Source organism: Drosophila sulfurigaster, chromosome X (genome assembly GCF_023558435.1).
Source record: "Drosophila sulfurigaster albostrigata strain 15112-1811.04 chromosome X, ASM2355843v2, whole genome shotgun sequence".
NCBI lineage: Eukaryota > Metazoa > Arthropoda > Insecta > Diptera > Drosophilidae > Drosophila > Drosophila sulfurigaster.
Genome location: NC_084885.1, coordinates 31,003,876 through 31,026,245, shown reverse-complemented (window position 1 = coordinate 31,026,245; position 22,370 = coordinate 31,003,876). Strand labels below are relative to the sequence as shown.

Sequence of the window (22,370 nt, the reverse complement as noted above, 5' to 3'; positions counted from 1 at the left end):
ATTCGAGGTTCAACAAACTCTTCTATTTCATTTCGACCTTCAACTAAGCCTTGAACCCAATACCACATTTTAATGACATCATGCGAGTAAATACATAAAAATTACACGACAACAACAACAACAACAAGAAAATGATGATGATCAACTTGAACTTCCGGTGCGTAACTTTATACTTGATCAATCAGCAGGTGCGCTCAACACAAAAAACAAATTGAAAATACCCTAGAAAAGTGAAACTGAATTTTATATTTATAGTAGCTGTATTTTTTTGTTGGTCAACAATTTGTCAATCCGTCGTCGGGTTTCAGTTTATTGGCAGCCCAACACAAAAATGTAAAACATAAAACACAAAATTTACACGCATCGCTGGACAACACACAGAGAGAGTGAATATGAACTGAAGAGCGAGAAGAGGAGCCAAAGAACACCTGTTGTCAATGTCAGTGGGAAAGGGTTGCAGAGTCCGCATTATGTGACGCTTCGTTAGCTGCATTAATGTGAGTGAAAAGTGTGAGTGAGAGGCTCCCGAAAGCGTTTAAAACACACAAAAATATCACAAGCAAAACGAGAGCAACTTTATCGACATGGAACTCAAAACAACATTTATGATTCATTGAGTGCAAAATGTCGTGAGCAGTCATACGACTTCCGCAGGGTCCAAACAAAATTATCGAAGTGCCTGTCAGGCGATTGTCTCTCATTGTTGTTGCTGTTGCTCGTTTCTTTTTTTTTTTGTGAGATTGCGAACATGTTTGCAGCATGTTTGTGTTGACAAATTGCCAGCTGGCTGAAACGATGGCAAAAAGTGACGCAGAGTCAACGCAACACGCCAAAAGGAAGTCATTTCAACATCATTAGGCAGCAGCAACATCGATGAGCGATTAGGGAGCTAGCGGCAAAGCGAAGAGCGAAGAGAGAGCGATAGGAAGTTGCGGCAGCCAAGTACAATAGTTAAAGTTACTTTGCAAAAGTTAAAGATGCGAAACAGCGACCAAGGCAAGTCAAACTGAAAGCGAATGTGCTCGACTTGAAGTTACCCGAAAGTTCTAGCTTTAATCGTTTAACATTTATTGAGCATTCAAACAGCGGACAGACGGAAAGATATTCGCTACTCATTTTTAATGAAAACCAAACAGTGTGGTATGGTTCTTAAAAATACAAATGTATATAACTATATTTGGAATATTATAATTACAATTAGAGCGAACAATCAGATGAAGCGATAAAATCAGCCTAAGTGCTTTCAATAAGCAATATAAAGAAGTAAGAAAGCTACTCTCTATTCATTTTTTATAAAAAACAAAACAGTGTGGTATTATTCTTAAAATAGACTATAAGTTATATTTGGTATATTACTATTACTATGACAATTATAAAGTAATTCGAATAGGATAAAAAGCTGCTTGCTACTCATGTAGCATTATTTGTACAATATACCAACTTAATATACCAAAAAATACTAAAAATATACTAATGGTTATAAGTGGTACATTACGGACAGTGACACAAAAGCACAAAATTAGGCTGCCGAATTAAAATACCAAAAAATACTAAAATATACCAAATGCTATAAATGGTATATTACATATATAATTGTTATATTACGTACAAAGAGCATAACATCAGTTATGTAAATCACTAACATATCATATTAAGATACCAAAAAAATACTAAAATATACTACAAAAATATATATGGTATATTACAATTAAATTTAAAGCGAACAGCTTATCAAGCGGAAGAATAATATCAGTTAGTTGCGTCCTATATTAATATACCAAGAAAATACTTGAATATACCAAAAGCAATATTTAGTATATTACAATAAAAATTAACGAAGCAATGAAATCAGTTAGTCACAGCAGCTAACAACACTTTGAACCAATTCGCGTAACGGGTATAAAATGTCGATTCAGCAAGTTAATTGAATCAACGACTAAGCGAAGCTTGAAAGTGAGACAAACAGCTGCACAAGTCAGCAAAAAAACAAGCAATGAAAAAGAAAAAGAATCGAAGCAAAACAAGGATAGGTTAGAAGAGCAATAGAAGAAAGTGCTGGTCAGAAGAAAAAAAAGAGAAGAAACTGGAAACTGAAACTGTGTGGAGGCTAGGTTAAGTCAACGGAAGCCGTTGCCGCTGTCTTCCGTTCTCTGTTGATTGTTATTTATGGGAAGACTAAGAACAACAAGAGTCTGTACACATTGTGGTATGTGAAGACAAGTCTTCCGGCTGCACAGAGAAAGAAGAAACCGTTTAGGCAAAAATAATGTTTGAGGGAATTCTCCCTAGACTTGTCAATAGTAGAAACTAGGTCTTGGGAAGCGACCGCCATAATAATAATAATAATAAACCAATTAACTAAAGCATTTGAGTATTTCATGAGAATGGGACTTGAACTGAACCCTAGAATTAGCCAAAGAGCAAAAAGTTGACGGCGTAGTTTCCTAATTGCAGGCAGGCAACCGAGCTGAGCTAAAGGCACACGTATTGCACGCTTCTGCATAGTTTTCGAAATGAATAATTAATAAATCAAAAAAATTAATGAGGCCGCAACACGCGCAACGCGAAAACTCTCCCCCAAGCTTTGTGTTGTTGCAACACGCATTTTCCTACGACGACGACGACGACGACGACGTCATCAAATTTTCCGCCTATTTGTTTGCAACAAACAAAATTAAAACAATCATAAAAATAAAAATAACCAGCGATGGCAGGCAGACAGCATGTGGCACTCCTTGTTGTACTATGTTGCACAGAGTTCACGTCTCGGGGTTCGGGGTTGTGGGCCTAATGCCAAAAGAACACTCCTCCTATTAGAGAAGAAAGAGAGAGACACGACAGTCGAAGGCCGTTAAAAGCGGCACGCGTCGCAAATCAAATGTCAAGCAATACACAAAAGACGAACGGACGGACAGACAGACAGACAGCTGGTCATTCATTGAGGGTGGCTGCAACATCCATTCCATCCATCCCTGGACGCCTTTTAAGGACACGCTCGCTTGAGCACATTTTCGCAATTTATGTTACGTTGTTACGTTGCGCTTTTGCTTAGCCTCCCCGCTTCCTCCCCTCTTCGTGCATTGCATTGTTGCAACAACAAATGTTATTGCCAAATTGACAGGGTGCAGCTACAATTTTAATCAATTAACACAGCAATTGACGTTGCCGAAAACATCGCTTCCCCTTTCAGCCACAGTTTCCACATAGCACTTATTATTTCTGCCATTTATTTCACACACTATTCGTTAACTTTAAGACTAGTTTCTACTCATTTCCTTTCTTCTTCTTTTGTTGTGTTTGATTTTAATCAATTAACACAGCAATAAACGCTGACTTTTCTCGCTGCTGAAAACATCGCTTCCCCTTTCAGCCACAGTTTCCATCGCACAATTTATTTCTGCCATTTTTCCACACATTATTCAGCTTCCCACCTTAATTTAAAGACTAGTTGCTACTCATTTCTTTTCTTTTTTGGTTTTGTGTCTTTTCTTAATCAATTAACACAGCAATAGACGCTAACTTTTCTTGCTACTGAAAACATAGCTTCCCCTTTCAGCCACATTTTCCATTGCACAATTCATTTCTGCTACTTCTTTCACACATTATTCAGCTTCCCACCTCAAATTTAAGTTTAGTTACCAAGTCATTTCTTTACTTCTTTTTGTGCCTGGTTAACTGCCTAATTGTCTGTGTGCGTATCTCATTTCAAATTGTTGTTCACAATTTGCCTAGCTAAAGAGCGGAAGCCATACATAAATGGAATGAACTTTGACAGCAGCAAAAGATGCTCGTCAAAAAGTTACCAAATCCGCAAAATGCCGAAAAACTGAATCAGCAAAATTTAATCATCAGTTCTCCCTACTCTCCTTACTTACTTCTTTCTGTAGCTTTGTGTCTGTTGCTGTGTGCGTTTTATGCGCTTTACTTGGAACAGCTTAAAAAGCATAAAGACCTTCAGCAACAGAAGAAGAGATACGAGCTAAGCTGGCCAAGACAATGCCAAAACATTTCGCTGGAAGTCCGCAGAAAAAAGGTATAAAATACTCAACTTTACACAACACACTCATCAGCCACTAGCTAGAGATGAGCGATGAACGGACTAGAGATGGCACTGAGAGCGAGATAAGCGAGTGAATAATGGCGCCAGACACTAGAGATGGGAAAGCAAGCAGACGACAAAGAAAGAGAGAGCACAACAGATTAGCGGCGACTCATTAATCAGTGCACGCTAGAGATGGCACTAAAGATTAATCGTAGCTCATTAATCAGCAGCGGTTAGTGATGAGTTTATGGACGAAGCTCTGCCTAGAGATGGCACATAACCGATATTCATCTGTCTATCTACCTCGCACAGCAAAAGATAAACTCATAAGTTACGCATGTACCCTAAAGTTATCCCGTTTATCCTGACGTCCGTCTGTCTGGCTGTCCGTCTGTATTTTGTCTGTCTGTCCGTCCGTCTGTCCGTTGAACCTTCCGTTACTTTATCCATTGGAATCTCGGTACGCAATGTGAATGAACTTTTACTTTTAGTTGCAGCAAGCTGCAGGTATCCAAAGCACCGCACAACGCATCATTAATCTTGCCCTAACCCAGAGTGACCCCCAAAAATTTGTATTGTAAACCCCTATACCCCTATATACATAACTGTATTCCTGATGTTCTTGTTGTTGTTGCTGACTCAGCTCAGTTCTCAGTTCTGAGTTGTCGGTTCTCGGCTCTGTGGGGCCTCGTTATTAATGGGTTAAGCTAATTATTGACAGTGATGTCTGTCCGCCCCAGCTCTCCAGCTGACTAATGCTCACACACACAACTTGGGCAGACATCCTCCCACACTCATACACACACAGAGAAAGAGAACAATAACAATCAATTTAAAATTCTTTCCAATACATTTGGCGCGCAAATTATGCATGACAAATGTTTAAAAGTTCATGACTAAAATGCAAACAAAGGGCAGGCAGTCAGGGAAGTTGGGATGTCGGAAAGCGTTCGCTTTACAGGATTGCCAAGACAGTGTGCCATGTGAAAAATTGCCATAAAATTATGAAAATGTACGCTAAACTATGCCCCCAAAAAAACACAAAAAACAAGGAAGCAAACTACTCGCTGCAGTCAGCTTGTAGCTTGTGATGCCGCCCAGCAAGTTGTTTTCAAAGTTTTGCGTACCGACCCGACCGATGATGACAGACGGCTCAAAAAGACAGCGCAGTGACGTCGACTCCAAAGGGGAACGGTTAAGGGTTCAATTATGCGAAGGAAACTTTGGGAAAGGGTTTTGGAGCAATGCAACACTTTGATTTCTTGACATCAGTTCTTTTTTAGTGACTAACTAAGCTAAAATTATTCCCATTATATCTTTTCCTTAGTCATTAATCGTTAGTGCTATCGAAGCACCTCAATTTACCAACACTGTTTGAAATTGGTCTTCTAAAGTTATTGTTATTTTCATACAGTTAACTTTAAAACTAACTTCACTCTTGTGAAAAACAAAAGTTAACCTTTCTACAGTTTACCAACACTGTTTTTGTTAAGGTATCTTAAGTTTATCAACACTGTTTGTTTTAATAACTATTGTTATTAAATAACAAAAAGTAACTTTAGTAATGACAAGTTGGCACAATTTACCAACACTGTTCTTCAACACTAACAATTTCCAAGTTATTTACTAACTCCAACAAAGTACAAATCGTTTGTTTATGTAAGAGACTAGAATCTATCAAAGTTTGTTCATATTACTCAACACTTTTCTAGTTTTCCAACACTATTTGCATGTTGTTAACACAGTTTTCAAGTTTAACTGCTGCCCCTTTTAGGCGAAGCCTCTGACTTTTGTGCAACGGACAACACGCAGCGAATTTAGTCAAGGTAACTCGCATCACTCAGGCAACAGCAAACAGAACAGCGGAAGAAAATGAAAAAAAAGTGAAGCACGAACAAAAAAAAAAAAAAAAAAAAAGAAGCAGCGACAATGGAGCAAAATTGAGCTAAAGTGGAGTCAGAGTCAGAATCAGTTGGAGGATGAAGAAGAAGAAGTGAAGTGAAGTGAGTTAGATGAAGCCAAAGGTAGGCAAAATGTTGGTAATGACGCCAACGCACGATGCGCTGAAAGAGACAGAGAGAGTGAGGGAGAGAGAGAGCTGAGGCTGAGCTGTGATGAGCTGAAGAACGCGTCATGTGAATGTGATGGAAGTGAATGCAGATGGAATTGCTGGAATTGCAAAAGGGGGGCAGGGAAGGGAATGCACAGCGAGGTTCGGAGGAATGCACAAGACAGTCGGTTTATTTGGTTAAATGCTGAAAATTGGCAAAACGCAGTCAAGGCAACAACAACAAGCAAGAGAGGAAACGAAACGACACGAAACGAAAGCAAATCTGTTGGATGCACTTTTTCGGTTGGCCTCTTCAGTCAGTGGAAGAGGAGCTGAAGAAGAAGCTGAAGGAGATGGGAGTTGGGGGCCTTAATGGTGGGAAAAAAAGGCGAGTAGAAGATGAAAACAGAAACAGAAAACAGCAAATGAAAATAAGTTGCGAATAAGTGACTAAAAAGGGGGCGTGAGTGTGGGTGTGGGCGTGGGTATGGGAGCCTAAGCAATCTAGAGTGTGGGAAATTTAATAAGTGGGAACAGTACCAGAAAACGAGAGAAAGCCAGACAGAGACAACGAAAGAGCGAGAGGGAGAGGATTAAGGTTATGCAAAGTTGCATACAATAAAAGCAAAAGAGTCTAAGCAATTTGAGACAAGCTATTGAAATACATCCGACCGAGACAGAGATAGGGAGACAGAGAGGGAAAGAGTTCATCATATAACCGATTGAATTGAAATCCAATGAAAAACAATTGACAATTGGCTAGAACCAAAGACCAGAGTTGCATAAGCTACGAGAAACTACGAAAAAAAAAACATTGATTAAACGTTCAGCGAACAAAACACAAGAAAAAAAAAGGAAAGAAAATAAATAAATGCAAAGACAGCGCAATCCCAGGCATCGACAATTGACCTGTTCTCTCATGCACTTTGCATTACCAATTATTCCCGCACCAAAAAAAGTGAAAGAAAAGGCACAGAACTCGACTATGAAACACCTGGCAAGGACTTTAAAAAGTTCTGAAATCTCACAAAGTAATTTGAACGCCTGACAAAATTCCTTTTAATATAAATATGACAAAATCTAAAACAAAAACCTTCAGGAAATAATTTGAATTTAAAGATATAATTATAAAATTTTAAATAAAAAAAGAAGGGATAAAGAAACGAGATTTTTTATAATAAATACTTTTATTCAAAAGTAATTTTACTTTTATGGGATTTAAAAAAAATTGTAACATTAAATGTTGGTGATCAGCTTAATAATTATAAGCTTTAGATTGAAGTAATATATTATATATATAACAAATTAATAATCTAATAAATGGAATTTTAAACCATTTAAGGCAGCTCCAACTTGCTTAGTTTGTGAGCTATTGAAGCTCAAAGCTGTGGACAGACAGACAGACGGATTTAGTAATATAGTAATATACAAGCTGTTTGATGTTTTTAATTCTACATAGATAATACAAATGTGAATTGAAAAAATCTTGATTTAAGATCTTAACGATCTAATAAAATCAATTTTGAAATAAGATTTTTAGTTGAAAACAATCTTAAATCAAGATTTTTATGCTAAATTTGTATTTTAAGATTAACATCTTGATTCAACAATGTTTTATTCTAGATGGAAAAGTAGATTGCAAATCTTGATTTAAGACTTTTTCGTTCTTAAAAACCAAAAACAATGTTGAAATAAGATTTGTATGCTAAATTTGCATTTTATGATTAAAAACATCAAATCTTATGTTATCTATTGTCATCCTCGGTTGTCACCAAATAAGCACACTCCTTTATAATGAATGGAGACCGAGTATTCAAGCTGTTACTGAGGTAAGAGTTCAGACCATTGCGGAACGTCAACGACCACGACAATTGGGGTCGACGCAAAAGGAAAATGTGAAGGGAAATCGAACTTGGCTGCTTCGTCTCTCATTGTTATGCAATTGCAGAAGGGACGCAAAGGCAATTAAAAAAAAAAAGAGAGAAAGAGAGAGAAAAAAGAGGAGGGGGGAATACGTTTAGAATATGCAACATTCTGTAGTCGAGTCGAATGGATTAGGGCCAAAGGCGTTGCTGGCTGGCTCAAGCAAATGCTCGTATCATTGACCTTTTGGCACACGTCATTGCCTGCGGCTAAATGTTACTCCCTGTCTTTCTCTCTCTTTCTTCTGAATTTCTCTCTTTCTTTCGTGTGCAAGTAAGACATAATCCAATTAGCAATTAGTTGTGTATGCCAGTCGTCATCGTCAGGTTACCTGAGAGAGAGACAGAGAGGGAGGGAGAGAGAGACAGAGAGGGAGAGCGACCCTCTTTAGATGGTTCAATAGATAGGCTCAGGTAGTCAACACAATGTCCCAGTCTCAGTCTCAGTCGCAATCGCATTTCTCATGCTCATTCTTCATTCCCGTCTAACAATCCCTGTTCCCCATCCCTCCGTCCCTCCTCCATCCAATAGTTTTAGACACTGGCTAATGCATTACGCATGCCAATGCCGACTAAATAACTCAATTTAGTATGCCAGGGGCGAAGAAGCACTTGTAAGGCATACAGCACACGTCTGCCTCAACTTCCTGTACACCGACTCTGACCCCTTCCCCTTCTCTTCATCCTGCTCCTCATTCTCATTCTCCGTCTCCTTTCACTGCTGCTGTCGAAAAGCAACATGAAATATGCACTCAACTAGTTGTAGGACTAGACAAGACTATTTATTGAAATATGTATGGAGAAAACCTGAAGTCTAAAAGAGTTTGGCATTTACTAAAGAAGCGTCTGAGTCGCAATTATATCGATAGTTTCGAAATATCTCTAACAGCAATGAAAAAGGACTAGACATGAAAATATTTGCAGCATTTATATCAAAGATTTCGAAAAAATACCTTTCTTTAGCTGAAGAAATAACTTTAAAGGAGCTTGACAACTTGTATCGATAGTATTTAAGAATTCATAAAGAAGTATCGATAGTTTCGAAATAACTCCGACAGGAATTAAATTTACTAACAAAGAGTCTAGATATAAAATCATAAATTATGGTGTAAAATAAAAATATTTATCTAAATTGTAGGTCTGTTGAGCAATTATAAAGTAGTCTCAATTATCAGAGATATTCGAGTGAAGTTATCAGCTAAGCTCGAAAATTACAATGCAACTTATTTATCTTGTTTATGCTTTAATAAACTCCACTCATATATTTAAAGTCTTTCAACATAGTGACACTTGCTTCACACATTAAATAAACTTGAAATAAAACTAATTTTTCGTTCGTTTACAGATTTCACAGATTTAAGAAGCAAACTCAATTCAATGGATAAAGCGAGTTACGAGTTAAACTGAAAAGTAAAAAGTAATCTCTTAAACCAGATAAACTCAAGTGTAAACAAGAAGCAAATTTAAAGTATATATTTTGTGGAATTTGTTCAATTTCAAAAAGACGGGTAAGTGAAGTTTCCCAAAAATTTGGAATGGCAATTCGATGCTTGAGATGCGTTGTAACATGTGGCTTATCATTTATTATAATTCTCCAGCCAAGACATTCTTTGTGGGTATATTTTATGGGCAACAACTGAATTTTTATTTAAAATTCATTCATCATACTTAAAAAAGACGATGGGAAAAACAGAAAATGATGGGGGGGAAAACAATCCTTCATTTGTATTTTCAGTGCATCTTGTTGTGTTGTTGTTTGCCTCGTTTCTCGCACTCTTTTCGGGCTTAGCTACTTATTATTTGTTGTTGTTCTTCTGTTTTTATGTTTTTGTAATTCCGTTGGCATTATGCGGGTATTCATTTACCATGCCACGGCTTCTTCAGCTGCACTTTGCCATAGAGAGTGAAGAAAAAACTTGTTTAATGGCATCCCAAAAGAAGCTTTACACCAACGACAATGAGTTTTGGGGGGGCGGAGAGGAACACTTGAAACTGACACAATCATTGGCATATTTTCATTTTCATTTTGTGTCGAGTTTGATTTTCCTTTTCTACTACTAATTCACTGCCCTTGTTTCGCTCTCTCTCTCTCTTTGTTTTTTCTCGGTGGCACAAAACATAATCATTATGATAATAATGCCACACATTGTTATATTGTGGTGTTGCACTTGAGAATGCATTTGGAGTTTTCAAAACTTTGTCGAGTACAAGTGTTTGATTTGTGCTCAAGCAAGCTAATAATTAGCACAACTTTGGCGACGCACGTTGGGCGCCATAACCTCAAAAGCCCCAAAAAAAGGCGCTCGTAATTACGCGTTTTTCGAGGAGTGGAGGGGAGACAACAACAGGAGAGAGCATAATGCGGTTTTGTATGCTCGCCCCTCCCCCGCTGAGGCCACAGCTCATTTACAGTTAATTTATGGGTCTGGATAAAAAGCGCCAGATGGAACTTCTCTCTCTCTCTCTCTCTCTGTGTGAGTTGAGTTTGGGCGTGCTGCATGCAACAATGCTTGCTAATTATGCGCAAGTTTTTGGATCAACTTCCAACTAATTGTCTGTCAGACTATATGCTACCGCCTTTTCTTTGGCTTCGGCTTCGGCTTCGACGCCGGCAAATTTGGGAGGCAAGTCAAGTGCAGCGCAAAGTTATGCAAATACTATGTATAACCAAAAGACAGAGAGAGTGGAGAGAGTCTCTTATAATAACATGGCATAGATAACGACAGATTGTGCGCATTTTTGCTCAGCTCATTATCAGGCTGAGTTAATCACGAGGAGCTCCTTGAATCCTGGGCATTCTTTTTTTATACTCGTATTTGTTTCTTTACTTCTTTTTATTTTAATTAAAGCAAATGCGCTGCGCTTAAATCGAGCGCATTCCCCAAGACCCAACAATAGACAATTGTCTGATTTGGCCGCAGGGGCAGCAAAAGAGAGAGAAAGAGAGTCGAGAACATTATAAAATGCCCTTTACTGTATTAAAATTAAAACAAGCTGAGCGCTCAAAGTTTAACAGAGTTTCTAAATACACTACAAATTTATGCCTGTTTTGTGGAAAACTCACTGATTATGCAACATTTTGATGCGCAAGCTTTAAATGCAGTTAAGCTCGATTGCAATCGGGTTTAGACTTGAGTTTATTGTATGCAGGGTATTTGAGAGCTGTTTAAGAGAGCTGAACTGAACTGAACTGAATTGGAGAGGAGCCGCATAAAAGACAAGTAACAATTCTTTTTCTACGCACGGCCAGACTTGCAACATAATTGGAATTTCCTTTTTCCTGTCCTTGCTGCCGCTCGACTGCCGCTTCAAGTGCGCCGCGCTGCTACAAAAGACAGGCTCAAGAGTTGTTGCAAGAGTTGTTGTTGTTGTGCGGCATGCGGCAGGCAGCAAGCGGCAGCCAGCCAGCTGCAACAGTCACTCACAGTTGCTGGCGGCGCTTGACCATAAGCTCCCATGGAACAATAACCAGGCATGAACAAAACAACAGCAAGTTGAACATCAACTGACTTCATCAGCAAAACAGCAAAGCGAAGTACAAAAAAAAACAAGTACGAAAGCTTCAGTCGGGGATGCTTGACTGTGAGATACCCGCTAGATATTTTTAATGAATGCCAAACAGTGCGGTATTAAAGTTGAAAATATACCAAAGGCTATATTTGATATATCTTACATCAATATACTAAATTAATATACCAAAATATACTAAAATTATACCTAAATGTATAACTGGTATATTTTGTATACAGTATTGTCAATATACCAAATTAATATACCACAAAAATACTAAATATATATTAAATTCTATAAGTGGTATATTTTGCATGTAGTGTTATATCAATATACTAAATTAATATACCGCAAAGTACACAGAATATACCAGTGTGGTACTAATTTTAGAAAATATCAAATTAATATTCAGCAAAAATATTGAAAATATACAAAAGGCTATAATCAGTATATTTAGTATGTAAAATATCAATATAATAAAAATATACTAGAGCGCCATCAATTTTAGAATACACTATTATTAATTTAATACCAGAATTAATACTAAAAATATACCAAACGTTGGTTTTTTTGGTATATTCATTAAAAAAAATCATACAATTTTTATTTTATCGCAACTAAATTTACGGAAATCATGCTATAATTATTGTTATTATTGTCTATGCCAAAATTTGCGACTCTATCTTTAAAATTACGCTTCTTATTCGATATATATCGATTTGCGGGGGCGAAAGTGGGCGTGGCGAAGATTCGAAACTAACTTGAACTGAGTAGAAACATAACAAACGCTGTCGAAAAATATTTATAGGTCTATCTCTTATAGACTCTGAGATATTGGTGTTTAAACGGTCGGACAGACAGACAGACAGACGGAGAGACAGATGAAGAATATATAAGCTTTATGGTGTTGGCGATATCGACTTCTGCCTGTTACATATATTTCCTGTATACCCTTCTTCCCTCTGGGTACCGGGTATAAAAACAACAAGCATGGCATAGCAAGAACTTTAACTTTGTCAAGAGATGCCTCAGCGTACTTCCAAGAAAATTCAAATATGTCGCTACACAGAGAAAGCGACTTATGTGCCGACTTGTTCTTCCACTTATGCCTTTACCTTCTTCATTCTATTCTTCTTGTCGTCTGTCGTTTTCATTTTTTTGGGTGCCCCTCGTTTAGTTCAAGGGTTAAAGTCTGAATGGCCCCCCTGGATGGTTGGTTGGTTGGTTGGCTTTGGTTAGCTAATAAGTTGTCCGGAATTTTCGCTAATTAAAGCAAATTTGTGCATGTCGAGAGAATGTTGCATGGCACGCCTCGAGATTATTTGGATTACCTCTCGCTCGGCTTTTCTCAGGCTTCAACTTACGCGCTACTAATTAGAATTCTACGAGTATCTTTCTCTCTCACTCTCTCGCTCTCTAGCTCTCTCTGTGCTGTGTCATCATTGAGGCGAGAGGGGGCAAAAGGTTGAGGCGAGCGAGTCATAAAACACAAAATATGAAACAAGACCGTTTATAGTAGTTGCAAGTCTTGTGACTCATAAGAAGGTCAAAGCGTTGCGCTTGCAACATCAATTGACGCAACACAATGCGGCACGATGACAAGCGAGAGTTTCGTCAATTTCTTCTTCTAGACTTCGACTTATTAAATCCGCTTCGAAACTTCAGCAACAACGTTGCGTTAATTAATTTCATTTACATTTATTTTGTGCCACATACCCTGCATTTTCTCTAAAAGAAAGCATTTTACTTTCAAACTAAATGTCAAACTAATTTTATAGGGATTGTTGGAAAAAACAATGGCAAACTGCAGCAGCAATTTAAAAAGTTCGAAATGCAAACTCAATTTACTTTCAGTGAAAGCAAAAATACATTTATAGCTAAACAATGGAAATTTTTTGCTATGCATTAATAAAATTGTATGTAGATTTAGATAATATGCCTTTGCTTGTAGAAAAGAATAGAAATATTTGTTAATCGAAAAGATTCATCCTATAAAACGAACAATAAAGAAATGTTTGGAGAATAACGATATCAAACTAATTTAAAACTTTTAGAGAATTGTTGATATGATATGATAATGAATATAATTCATTTAAAATACTTTTACAGAATTATTGATATAATAAGATTTCATTTAAAATACTTTTTTTCGTCTTGGTACTAAAAAAAATTGGAATAAATAAAATTATTTCACAAGTGTGGTTAAATTTATGAAAAGTTAAAGCTTTCCTAATATTGGTAAAAGTAAAAAATATATTTCAGAAATGTGAATACATTTCTATGATACAAGTTAAATAAAAAATATGTCCAAAGTGTCAACAAATTTCTGGTATTTTATTGCAGAAGTGTGGATATATTTAATACTTTTTGATAAAGAAATGATCAAATTGAAGCGAAAATATAATACATCAAATAAAATATGTATATGCCACAAAAACTGAAATTTACCAAAAATATTATACCACATAAAACAAAAACATACCAAAAAGTAATATATATACAAAAAAAAAAAACAGCTGTGTGTACAGGGTAGCTCAAAGTCTATCACACTTCGCTAAAAAGAAACAAAGTCTTGCTACGTGTTCGTTGAACTTGACTTGAGTTCAGCTTTTAATTCTGTCACCGCTGCTGTCCCGTTGCTTGGCCGCAAAGAAAGGTTAGATAAGACAGACGATGACGACAATGACGATTTAAAAGAACACAAGACAAATAATAATAATAATAAAAAGTGGTTCGACAAATTAAGCGGATGTGGTAATTGCTCAACGTTCTTCTCTTCTCTTCTTTTTTGCTGTGGGAATTACAAAATTTAACTTCTTTTAGTTGGTTCTTTTTTTTTTGGGCTAATTGGTGTTTTTGTTCACAGTGGAAAATGGGAAATATGCCGAGTGAAATGAAATAGGAAGAAAAATACAAGAACAGCACAAAAAGTGTTGATATATATTAAATACTTTTTGATAAAGAAATTATCAAATTGAAGCGAAAATATAACATATCAAATAAAATATTTATACCACAAAACGAAAAATATACCAAAAAGTAATATATGTATATATGCAAAAACGAAAATATACAAAAAAATATGTATATACCACACAAAGAATAATATACCGAAATATATATTTTAAAACCAAAACAACAAAAAAAAAAACTTCGCCTAAGAGTGTCCAGAACAAAAATAAAAATATACCAAAATAAAACATAAATATACTATATACTACAACTGAAATATACCGAGAAATATGTGTAACACAGCAACAAAAATATACCAACAAATATACCACATTTACAAATTTAACTTTTAGTGGAAAATGGGAAATGAAGCAGGAAGAAAGACAAGTATAGCACAAAAATAAAAATATACCAAAATAAAACATAAATATACTATATACTACAACAACTGAAATATACCGAGAAATATGTGTAACACAGCAACAAAAATATACCAACAAATAACTTCTTTTAGTTGGTTTCTTTACAGTGGAAAATGGGAAATGTGGCGAGTGAAATGAAACAGAATCAGAAAGAAAAGCAAAAGATTAGCAAGGAGAGTTTCTATCGTATTTTTGGCTTACGCATGGTCAACGAAGGCGATGGCTATGCGATCGATGGCGAGCGATTAAAGATACAACGCGAGCAACAGTTGCAGATGCCACAACAACCACAACAACAACAGCAACCAGAAGAAAAACAACAGCAATCAGAGTTCGAACTGGGAAATCCGGGAGCAATTGCCGATTTGCATCATCAGTGTCATGAGATGTGGCCGCAAACTTTTGAAGGATTTCGATTGAATATTAGTCGCACTTTAAGCCAATCTCTGGCTGTTGGCCATGCGCTGCAAGTGGGCCAGAAATCGCAGTTGGCCAATTGTCAATTCAATGGCAGCTTTGTGGGTGAACGAATGCATCCGATGACGGGTGAAACATATCCCGCGATTATGGGTGAAGTGGATGCCAAGGGGAATGTTAGGGCCACATTGATGCACTTTATGGCCGCAAGATGGCGCTGCAAATGGATGGCCAATGTGCTGGATGGTGAGCTGCAGAATACACGTCTATTTGTTGATTATTTCGGCAAAAGTTGCACCTGCAGCTGGGTGCTGAGCAACCTCGATGTCCGTCATCAGATGGGCGTCTGTGTGGCATCGTATTTGCAACAGGTGACGCCACAATTGGCCCTTGGCGTTGACCTCATCTATCAGCGTGAGCAAATTGTGCCCGGCGGTCAGGCGGCCTTAGTTTCGGCTGTGGCACGTTATCAACACGATGATAATCGTCTCTGGTCAGCGGTGTTCAGTCTGCATTCGCTCGAACTCTGCTATTCCCAGTTGTATGGCCAATGTCTGGGGGCAAGTGTTCAATTGCGTGCCAATATCTTGAAGCGTCAGGCGATATCGAGGCTTTGCTATCATTGTTTCATCCCAAAGATGGGATTCAATTTTCGCGGTGGCATCGATACACGCGGCGTGATTAGCGCCCTCTGTGAGCGGCGTCTCGAACCTCTTCCGATTGTGTTGCAGCTCAGCGGCAAGTTGAATCATCGCACCAATCGCTTTCGCTTTGGTCTCGGACTCCTCATTGGCTAACACACACACACACACACACACAACTGTGAGTATGCACCTTCTTTTTTGCCCTCCATCTTTGTCTCCTTTTTTCGCATTCTTTTCAGAAGTCGCATCTCAAAAAACTTGCTTTGTCCAACTCTTCTCTTTGTTCTTCGATAGTATAGTATAATAATGTTGAAGTAATTGTCGTTTTTTATTCTCAAGTTATGAGTGGGTTATATTTAGAATTCTACAAACTTTCTTACAAAGAATTGCAGTGCTTTTTTACTATATAATAGTATTATATTATATCAGCGAAAGACAAACTAACGTGGCTTCAAGTTGGAACTTGAATTGAATAAAAAGAACTGGAAATGTTTTGGATGAACTTCAAAGTATTCTAATATTATTTTTCTAGCATCCTAGTGTAAAACATTTTCAATAAAAGCATATTCTAAAAAATACACCAAATTAATTACAGTGAAAAATTTGTTTAATAAAACCTTATTCAAAAATAGCAAATTCATACAGCGAAAATACTAAAAATATACCATAGGTGGTATATTTGGTACATAGTGAAAAGCATTTTCACTAAAACCATATGCTAATAAATCGAAAAAATACTAAAATTATACCAAAGGTGGTATATTTTGAATTTAGTAAAAAGCATTTTAAATAAAACCATTTTCAAAATATTATACCAAATTCATATACTGAAAAAATACTACAAATATACTGAAGGTGGTATATTTGGTACGCAATGAAAAGCATTTTCAATAAAAACAACATCCTAAACATTATACCAAAATCATATACCAAAAAATACTAAAATGTACCGAATGTGCTTGGCATATATGGAAAAACATTTTCCGTAAAGTAATATGCTAAAAATATACCGATAAAATACTGAAATGCACTGAATATTTGGTACAATACAATAATAAATAACTTTACAAGACGAAATCTTTTGAGTGAAATTTAAGATGCAACAATACTATCAGAAAGCAAATGTATTTATTGAATCTAATATCTCAACATTACAAACTAAATCTTGCCACAAAAAAAGATGCACATTACGTAAAAAATAAATAAGTTTTGAAGGCGACATGTTTTTATTAGAGCTTGAGGTGCAAACTAGAAATATGGAAAAGGCCAAAGGGCTCATAAAGTTTGCACAACTAGACGACTAAACATAATCATCTTTTTTTTTTAACGTTACATCACAATTGAAGGTTGGCTGTAAACATGTTTTTTTTTTTTAATTTTTGGGCTTAGAGCGAAACAAAGAAATAGCAGTCTGTGATCTCTTTGCAGTTAATTGTCGTAAGATGTGTCGCAAATGCCATGGCAAATATTTGTGCACGTCTTTAATTTGTTTTCTGGTTTATGGGGTGCAGAAAAGTCAGGTGTATTTCTTATGTACACACTTACGTATGTATCTAAATGACTTTCAAGAAAACTCTAGGCACAATCGTAATGCCCAAAAACAAAAAAAAAAAAAATAGAAGTCTAATCGCAAATGAGCTGAGCCTATATATTTATAATATTTGCATTTGGCCTCTCATCTTGAATTTCAATTCCATTTGTGTGTAAAAACAAATCTCTGTTGCTTTGGGCATTTTTTTTTTTGTTCTTTCGACTTATTTTTTACGGTCTAGCATGATAAACATTGTCTCAGAACTAGCGTAAATATTGACACAAAGTGAGCATGGAAAATTTTGCGATAAGGGATTCGGTGTTAGGGTCTGTGACGATTATTTTATTTTATTTCGCTCTTGGGATATTTATTTAGCGCTTTGTCGTCGGACCTGGCACCAAATGTCGAGCCCAAGAGTCTCAGGTAACTCTCAGGCGAGGTTATACTATTATTATTTCGTTTTTTTTTTTCTTTTCGTTTCTAGAACAACTTCTTTGGTAATCATAGTTTTATGATTGCATTTTACGGCATTACAACTTCATTTCGTGTCTAATTATAAAATCTCGTAGAGACAGAGAGAGCGAAAAATTGCAAGTGGAACTCACCTATAGTTAAACAGCTGCAGAGCATCATCACGTAGAGTGTGGCGAGTAGAGTCACTCGCTGCCTTTGCAGTTGGCCCATTTTTGCGCTTCTTATTGTTTGTTTGTTTTGGCCGTTTCTTGGTATTTTCCCTCTTGTCGTCGTCGTCGCTCACTTTTCACAACAATCACAACAATGCCAAGCAAAAATTCAATTGTATTTTTCCTCTCTTTACTTGTGTTTTCTCTGTTTTTCTTTCACTGTCACAGTAAAAAAAAATGTATAAAAAATTTGCAGTTTGCTTTAATGTGATTTTAATTTTGTATTCACTATATATTTTTCTTGTAACTTTTGTTGTAATTTGCACACTAATTTTGACACATACACTTCACGCAATTAGCGAGTGCAATTGAAACGAGTGAGAGTTGTTTTTGCTGTCTATATTTTGCTGGTGGAGCGTGGCATCTGAAAAGAAGCAAACATTTATGGTATTTGGTTAGTATATGGAATTGGTGTTCGCATATGTTTTGTTTATTAAAAGTAACGAGTGGCGAGCTGAGAGTTATTACATGCAACGAGTAGGTAAATGGACAACGAGAGATAGAAATTAAAAACTGAACTAGATATTTATTTTAAAAGTGACAAAATGTTAGCGAGCGCCACAATTGGCAACACGCAATAAGTAGCGAGTGACGATTGGCGAGTTATTACAAGATTTTCACGGCTGCTAAGCACGTAACGAGTAGGCGAATTAACTAATCCAACGAGTGTCACTAATTAAACACTGAACTAGAAGAGTATTTCAAGAGTAACAAAAGTATTAGCGAGCGGCACAATTGCTAACACACAATAAGTAACGAGTGGCGAGTAAAGTGCACAACTTGAATAAACTCACAACAAATAACGAGTGTCAGCAATTGAAGACTGAAGAGCATTTCAAATGTGTTAGCGAATGCCACAACTAGTAACACACAATAAGTAACGAGTGGCGAGTAAAGTGCACAACTTGAATAAACTAAAAATTAAATAACGAGTGTTAGTAATTGAAAACTGAACTAATGGAGTATTTCAAAAGTGCCAAAATGTTAGCGACTGCCACAACTGGTAACACACAATAAGTAACGAGTGGCGAGTGAAGTGCACAACTTGAATAAACTCAGTGAATAACAAAAAGTGCTACCTAGGCTGTAAAACCCCTCCAACTGTCAACTGGCAGCTGGCAAACAAAGTTAGCAACAAATTGCAACGAGTGCTGAAAAGTAACGAGTGAGCTTCCACACAACTTTTGGTGAGTACGCGTGGCGACAACTCTGGAACAATTGAATTTGCGATTTAGCTTACAAGTTCAACTCGAGTCACAGCTCGTTAAAATGCCAAATGTTGGCCTTTACTTTACGTGAAGCGACGCACAAATAACGTTAAGAACTGCACTTTTGAAGAGGAGAAGAAGAAGGGGGGGAAGAAGCGTCATCGCTGCGTCACACACGAGCGATTTTGTTAGCGAGAGTTTAGTGCTGAACAGAACAGAAAGAACAAAAAAAAAAAAAAACTTGTCTCTCTCTTTCTCTCTTCCACTGTGTGAGTAACATTTGCGCTTTGTCTTCTGTGTTGCCTTTTGCATTCTAAAGTTAAACCTGCTGTTGCCACTTGGCCAGTTTTGTAACGGAAATTGCAGCCGCTGTCTGCAGTCGAAACACGTCGAGTAAAACACACACACACACACACATACAGAGAGGGGAACGCGCGCTCACACGCATACTTAAATAGCAAAAAAAAAAACAGAACGAAAACAAACATTTGTTCTCTCTTTCTGTCTCTTGCATTTTGCTGCTTCTTGATATTTCCAATAATTCTTTGATGCTTATCTTGCAGGTAGCTAAACTGTGTGAGTGTGCGTGTGCGTACAAGTGTGTGTGTGTGTGTGTCTGCGTGCGTTGCTTGCTTATCGCATAGCGCATAGCTTTTGACACGCAAAGAAAGAGAGTCAAATAGACAGAGAGAGAGCAAGCGAGCGCAAAGTCAAAGAGAGCAAAAACCGTGTTGTTGTAATTTGCTTTTTTTTTTGTTGACGACATTTCGTAACCGCTTTTGCCATAGATAAGCAAGCGCAACTGACTCACACACACGCTTTTTCATTCTCTCTCTTTCTTTCTCTCTCTTCAGTTTAATAGTTGCATTGTTTATGCAAATGTCCTTGGCACTGCAACAGGTTCCACACAACAACAATAACAAAAAGAACTAGAATAGTTTGCTGCCACAGCAACCAACAAAAAAAAAACAACAACAAACACTTTGCACTCGAGCATTTAATCAATACTTAGGAACCTTGAAAGGAACTCGACAAAAAAAATAAAGTCAAAGCGAACTTTTTTTATTTCCCAACTGGATCACTTTTTTATTAACTTTCAAGCACAGTTGTTAGAAGATTTGTTCAACTTTAAGTTGTGCACTTTGTTTACGTTCATAGTTTTTCTCTCTCTCTTTATTTTTTAGCGCTCATTTTTTTTTGTGTTTTTTTGTTAACAACAAACTGGGCGTCATTTCCAAGCGGCTTGAAAACCAGTTTTTTTTTTATATTTTCTTTACGTTGCGTTTTTCATTCATTGCTTTTGACTTGTTTTTTTGTTTGTTTAATGCATATTTTTTTGTGTTTTTTAATGCATATTTTTTGTTGCGTTTGCTTTATGCATATTTTTATTGTTTGCATTTTTGCCTTGCATATTTTGCTTTTGTTTATACAAAACTAACTAACTGATTTCCATAACTTTGACACACGTGACTCAGAGCGTTTGAAATTCCAGCAAAAAAAATATTTGAAAACTTAAAACCAGAAAAATATTTCTCATAAGTTTTTTTGTCACACATTTTTTGGTATTTGTAGTTTAGTTTATTTTTAAATGCCAGACAACAAAAAAAAACCACAAAAAAAATGCCACTCAAAATGCCGCAAGTTATTTTTATGAAATATTTGAGACAAATAAAAAACCAACAAAAAAAAATAGACATAAATTAAAGAAACAACAAATATATATTACCAATATTATATTGTCTAACTGGCACGCACACACACACACAGAGATATTATTGTTGGTTTTTTTTTGAGACAACGTCGCCGCCGCGTTTAGAGAGCGAGGAGACGTTAAGAACTCGCGCGTTAACCAAATTTTATAACAGACGAGAGACGCCAACAAAAACTCACAGACACTGAAAAACACGGCGCAACGCACACAGACGCACACACCAACCAACACTCACACAGAGAAACGCGTGTGAGATGAGAGCACTAACAAAGAGCAGACGCGTCCGTTCGCCACGACAAATGAAATGAGAATGAATCGACGACGCCAGCAACTGAGTTCGCTCTCTTGACGTTGACGTTGACGTCGCAGCCAACAGACGAAAAAAAAGTAACACAGCAAGCAAGCAGAGCAACACAGACACAGAACGCATGCGATGGCAACATGCTGACAAGGCGGCAACAACGTTGCCAGCTGCGAATGTTGCCAGCCAAACAGCAACCAAAAGGCGCCAGCTTCAGTGGAGCGAACGAACGCAAAGCAAAGCAAGCGCCGTTAAAATGCCGTTAACAAATTGTTGCGGCGCACAGTGGCATTTGTTTTTTTTTTCTTACGTATTACAACATATAAATTGTATTCTACACACATACAAATTTTGTTTCCTATTTGCCAACTTTTCTTTTTAAATAATAAATTAAATTTCGATCTTTATTTTAATATGTCATTTCTATTTGACAACTTTGTTGAAATAATACTTTACTTTTTAAGTACTCTAAATACAGTTGAATTTAAGTCTTAATTTCAATCCTTGGTCTTTATTTTGATATTTATTTTAATATTTTCTTTTTACCAACTTTGTTGAAATAACGTAAACATAAAATCTAGTTCCATTTTAGTCTTCATTTCAATCTTTTCTATTTGCCAACTTTGTTAAAATAAAATTTATATCAAGTCTAGTTAAATTTTATTCCTAATTTCATTCTATGATATTCGCTAACTTTGTTGTAATAAAGTGTGTATAAAATCTAATTCAATTTAAGTCTTAATTTCAATATTCTCTATTCGCTAACTTTGTTGAAATAAGGTAAACATAAAATTTAGATAAATTTTTGTCTTAATTTCAATAATTCCCTTTTACCAAATCTACTCAAATTTCTGTCTTAATTTAGATATTTTCCATTTGTTAACTTTGTTGAAATAAGGTGTACATTAAATCTAATTAAATGTTGGTCTTTATATCAATATTTTCTTTTTACCAACTTTGTTGAAATAAGGTAAACA

General features: G+C 36.5%; 2 protein-coding genes across 10 annotated transcripts in view; one reads left to right on the top strand and one right to left on the bottom strand.

Annotated features, from left to right (window-relative positions):
- Positions 1-21,394, bottom strand: part of LOC133847186 (fasciclin-2) — a 114,553-nt gene extending 93,159 nt beyond the window's left edge. For 4 of the 7 annotated variants that reach the window (XM_062282049.1, XM_062282047.1, XM_062282048.1 and 1 more), the window contains exons 1-2: positions 21,108-21,392; positions 18,096-18,537 (exon numbers count right to left, since the gene is read on the bottom strand). In XM_062282049.1, the coding sequence (XP_062138033.1) occupies positions 18,096-18,174 (79 nt within the window). In that variant the 5' untranslated portion in view covers positions 18,175-18,537; positions 21,108-21,392. Of the gene's footprint in view, positions 1-18,095; positions 18,538-21,107 lie in introns of all 7 variants that reach the window. The other 3 variants (XM_062282045.1, XM_062282046.1, XM_062282050.1) reach the window with 3 other exon arrangements.
- LOC133848813 (mitochondrial import receptor subunit TOM40 homolog 2-like) lies at positions 9,254-16,178 on the top strand. Of its 3 annotated transcripts, none has more exons than XR_009895298.1 (2): positions 9,254-9,522; positions 14,391-14,456. XR_009895298.1 is itself a non-coding variant. In XM_062284507.1 (2 exons), the coding sequence occupies exon 2, from the start codon at positions 15,012-15,014 to the stop codon at positions 16,110-16,112; it is 1,101 nt and encodes a 366-aa protein (XP_062140491.1). In that variant the 5' UTR covers positions 9,299-9,522; positions 15,006-15,011; the 3' UTR covers positions 16,113-16,178. The 3 variants fall into 3 exon arrangements, 2 of the variants coding, with proteins under 2 accessions (XP_062140491.1, XP_062140492.1); XM_062284507.1 differs by lacking the exon at positions 14,391-14,456 and adding an exon at positions 15,006-16,178 and having other exon boundaries at positions 9,299-9,522; XM_062284508.1 differs by lacking the exon at positions 14,391-14,456 and adding an exon at positions 14,991-16,177 and having other exon boundaries at positions 9,300-9,522.
- Positions 21,395-22,370: the final 976 nt, after the last annotated feature.

Bases quoted from the DNA above. Each gene is read 5' to 3' on its own strand.
- LOC133848813 (XM_062284507.1), top strand. From the start codon at position 15,012: ATGGGAAATGTGGCGAGTGAAATGAAACAGAATCAGAAAGAAAAGCAA.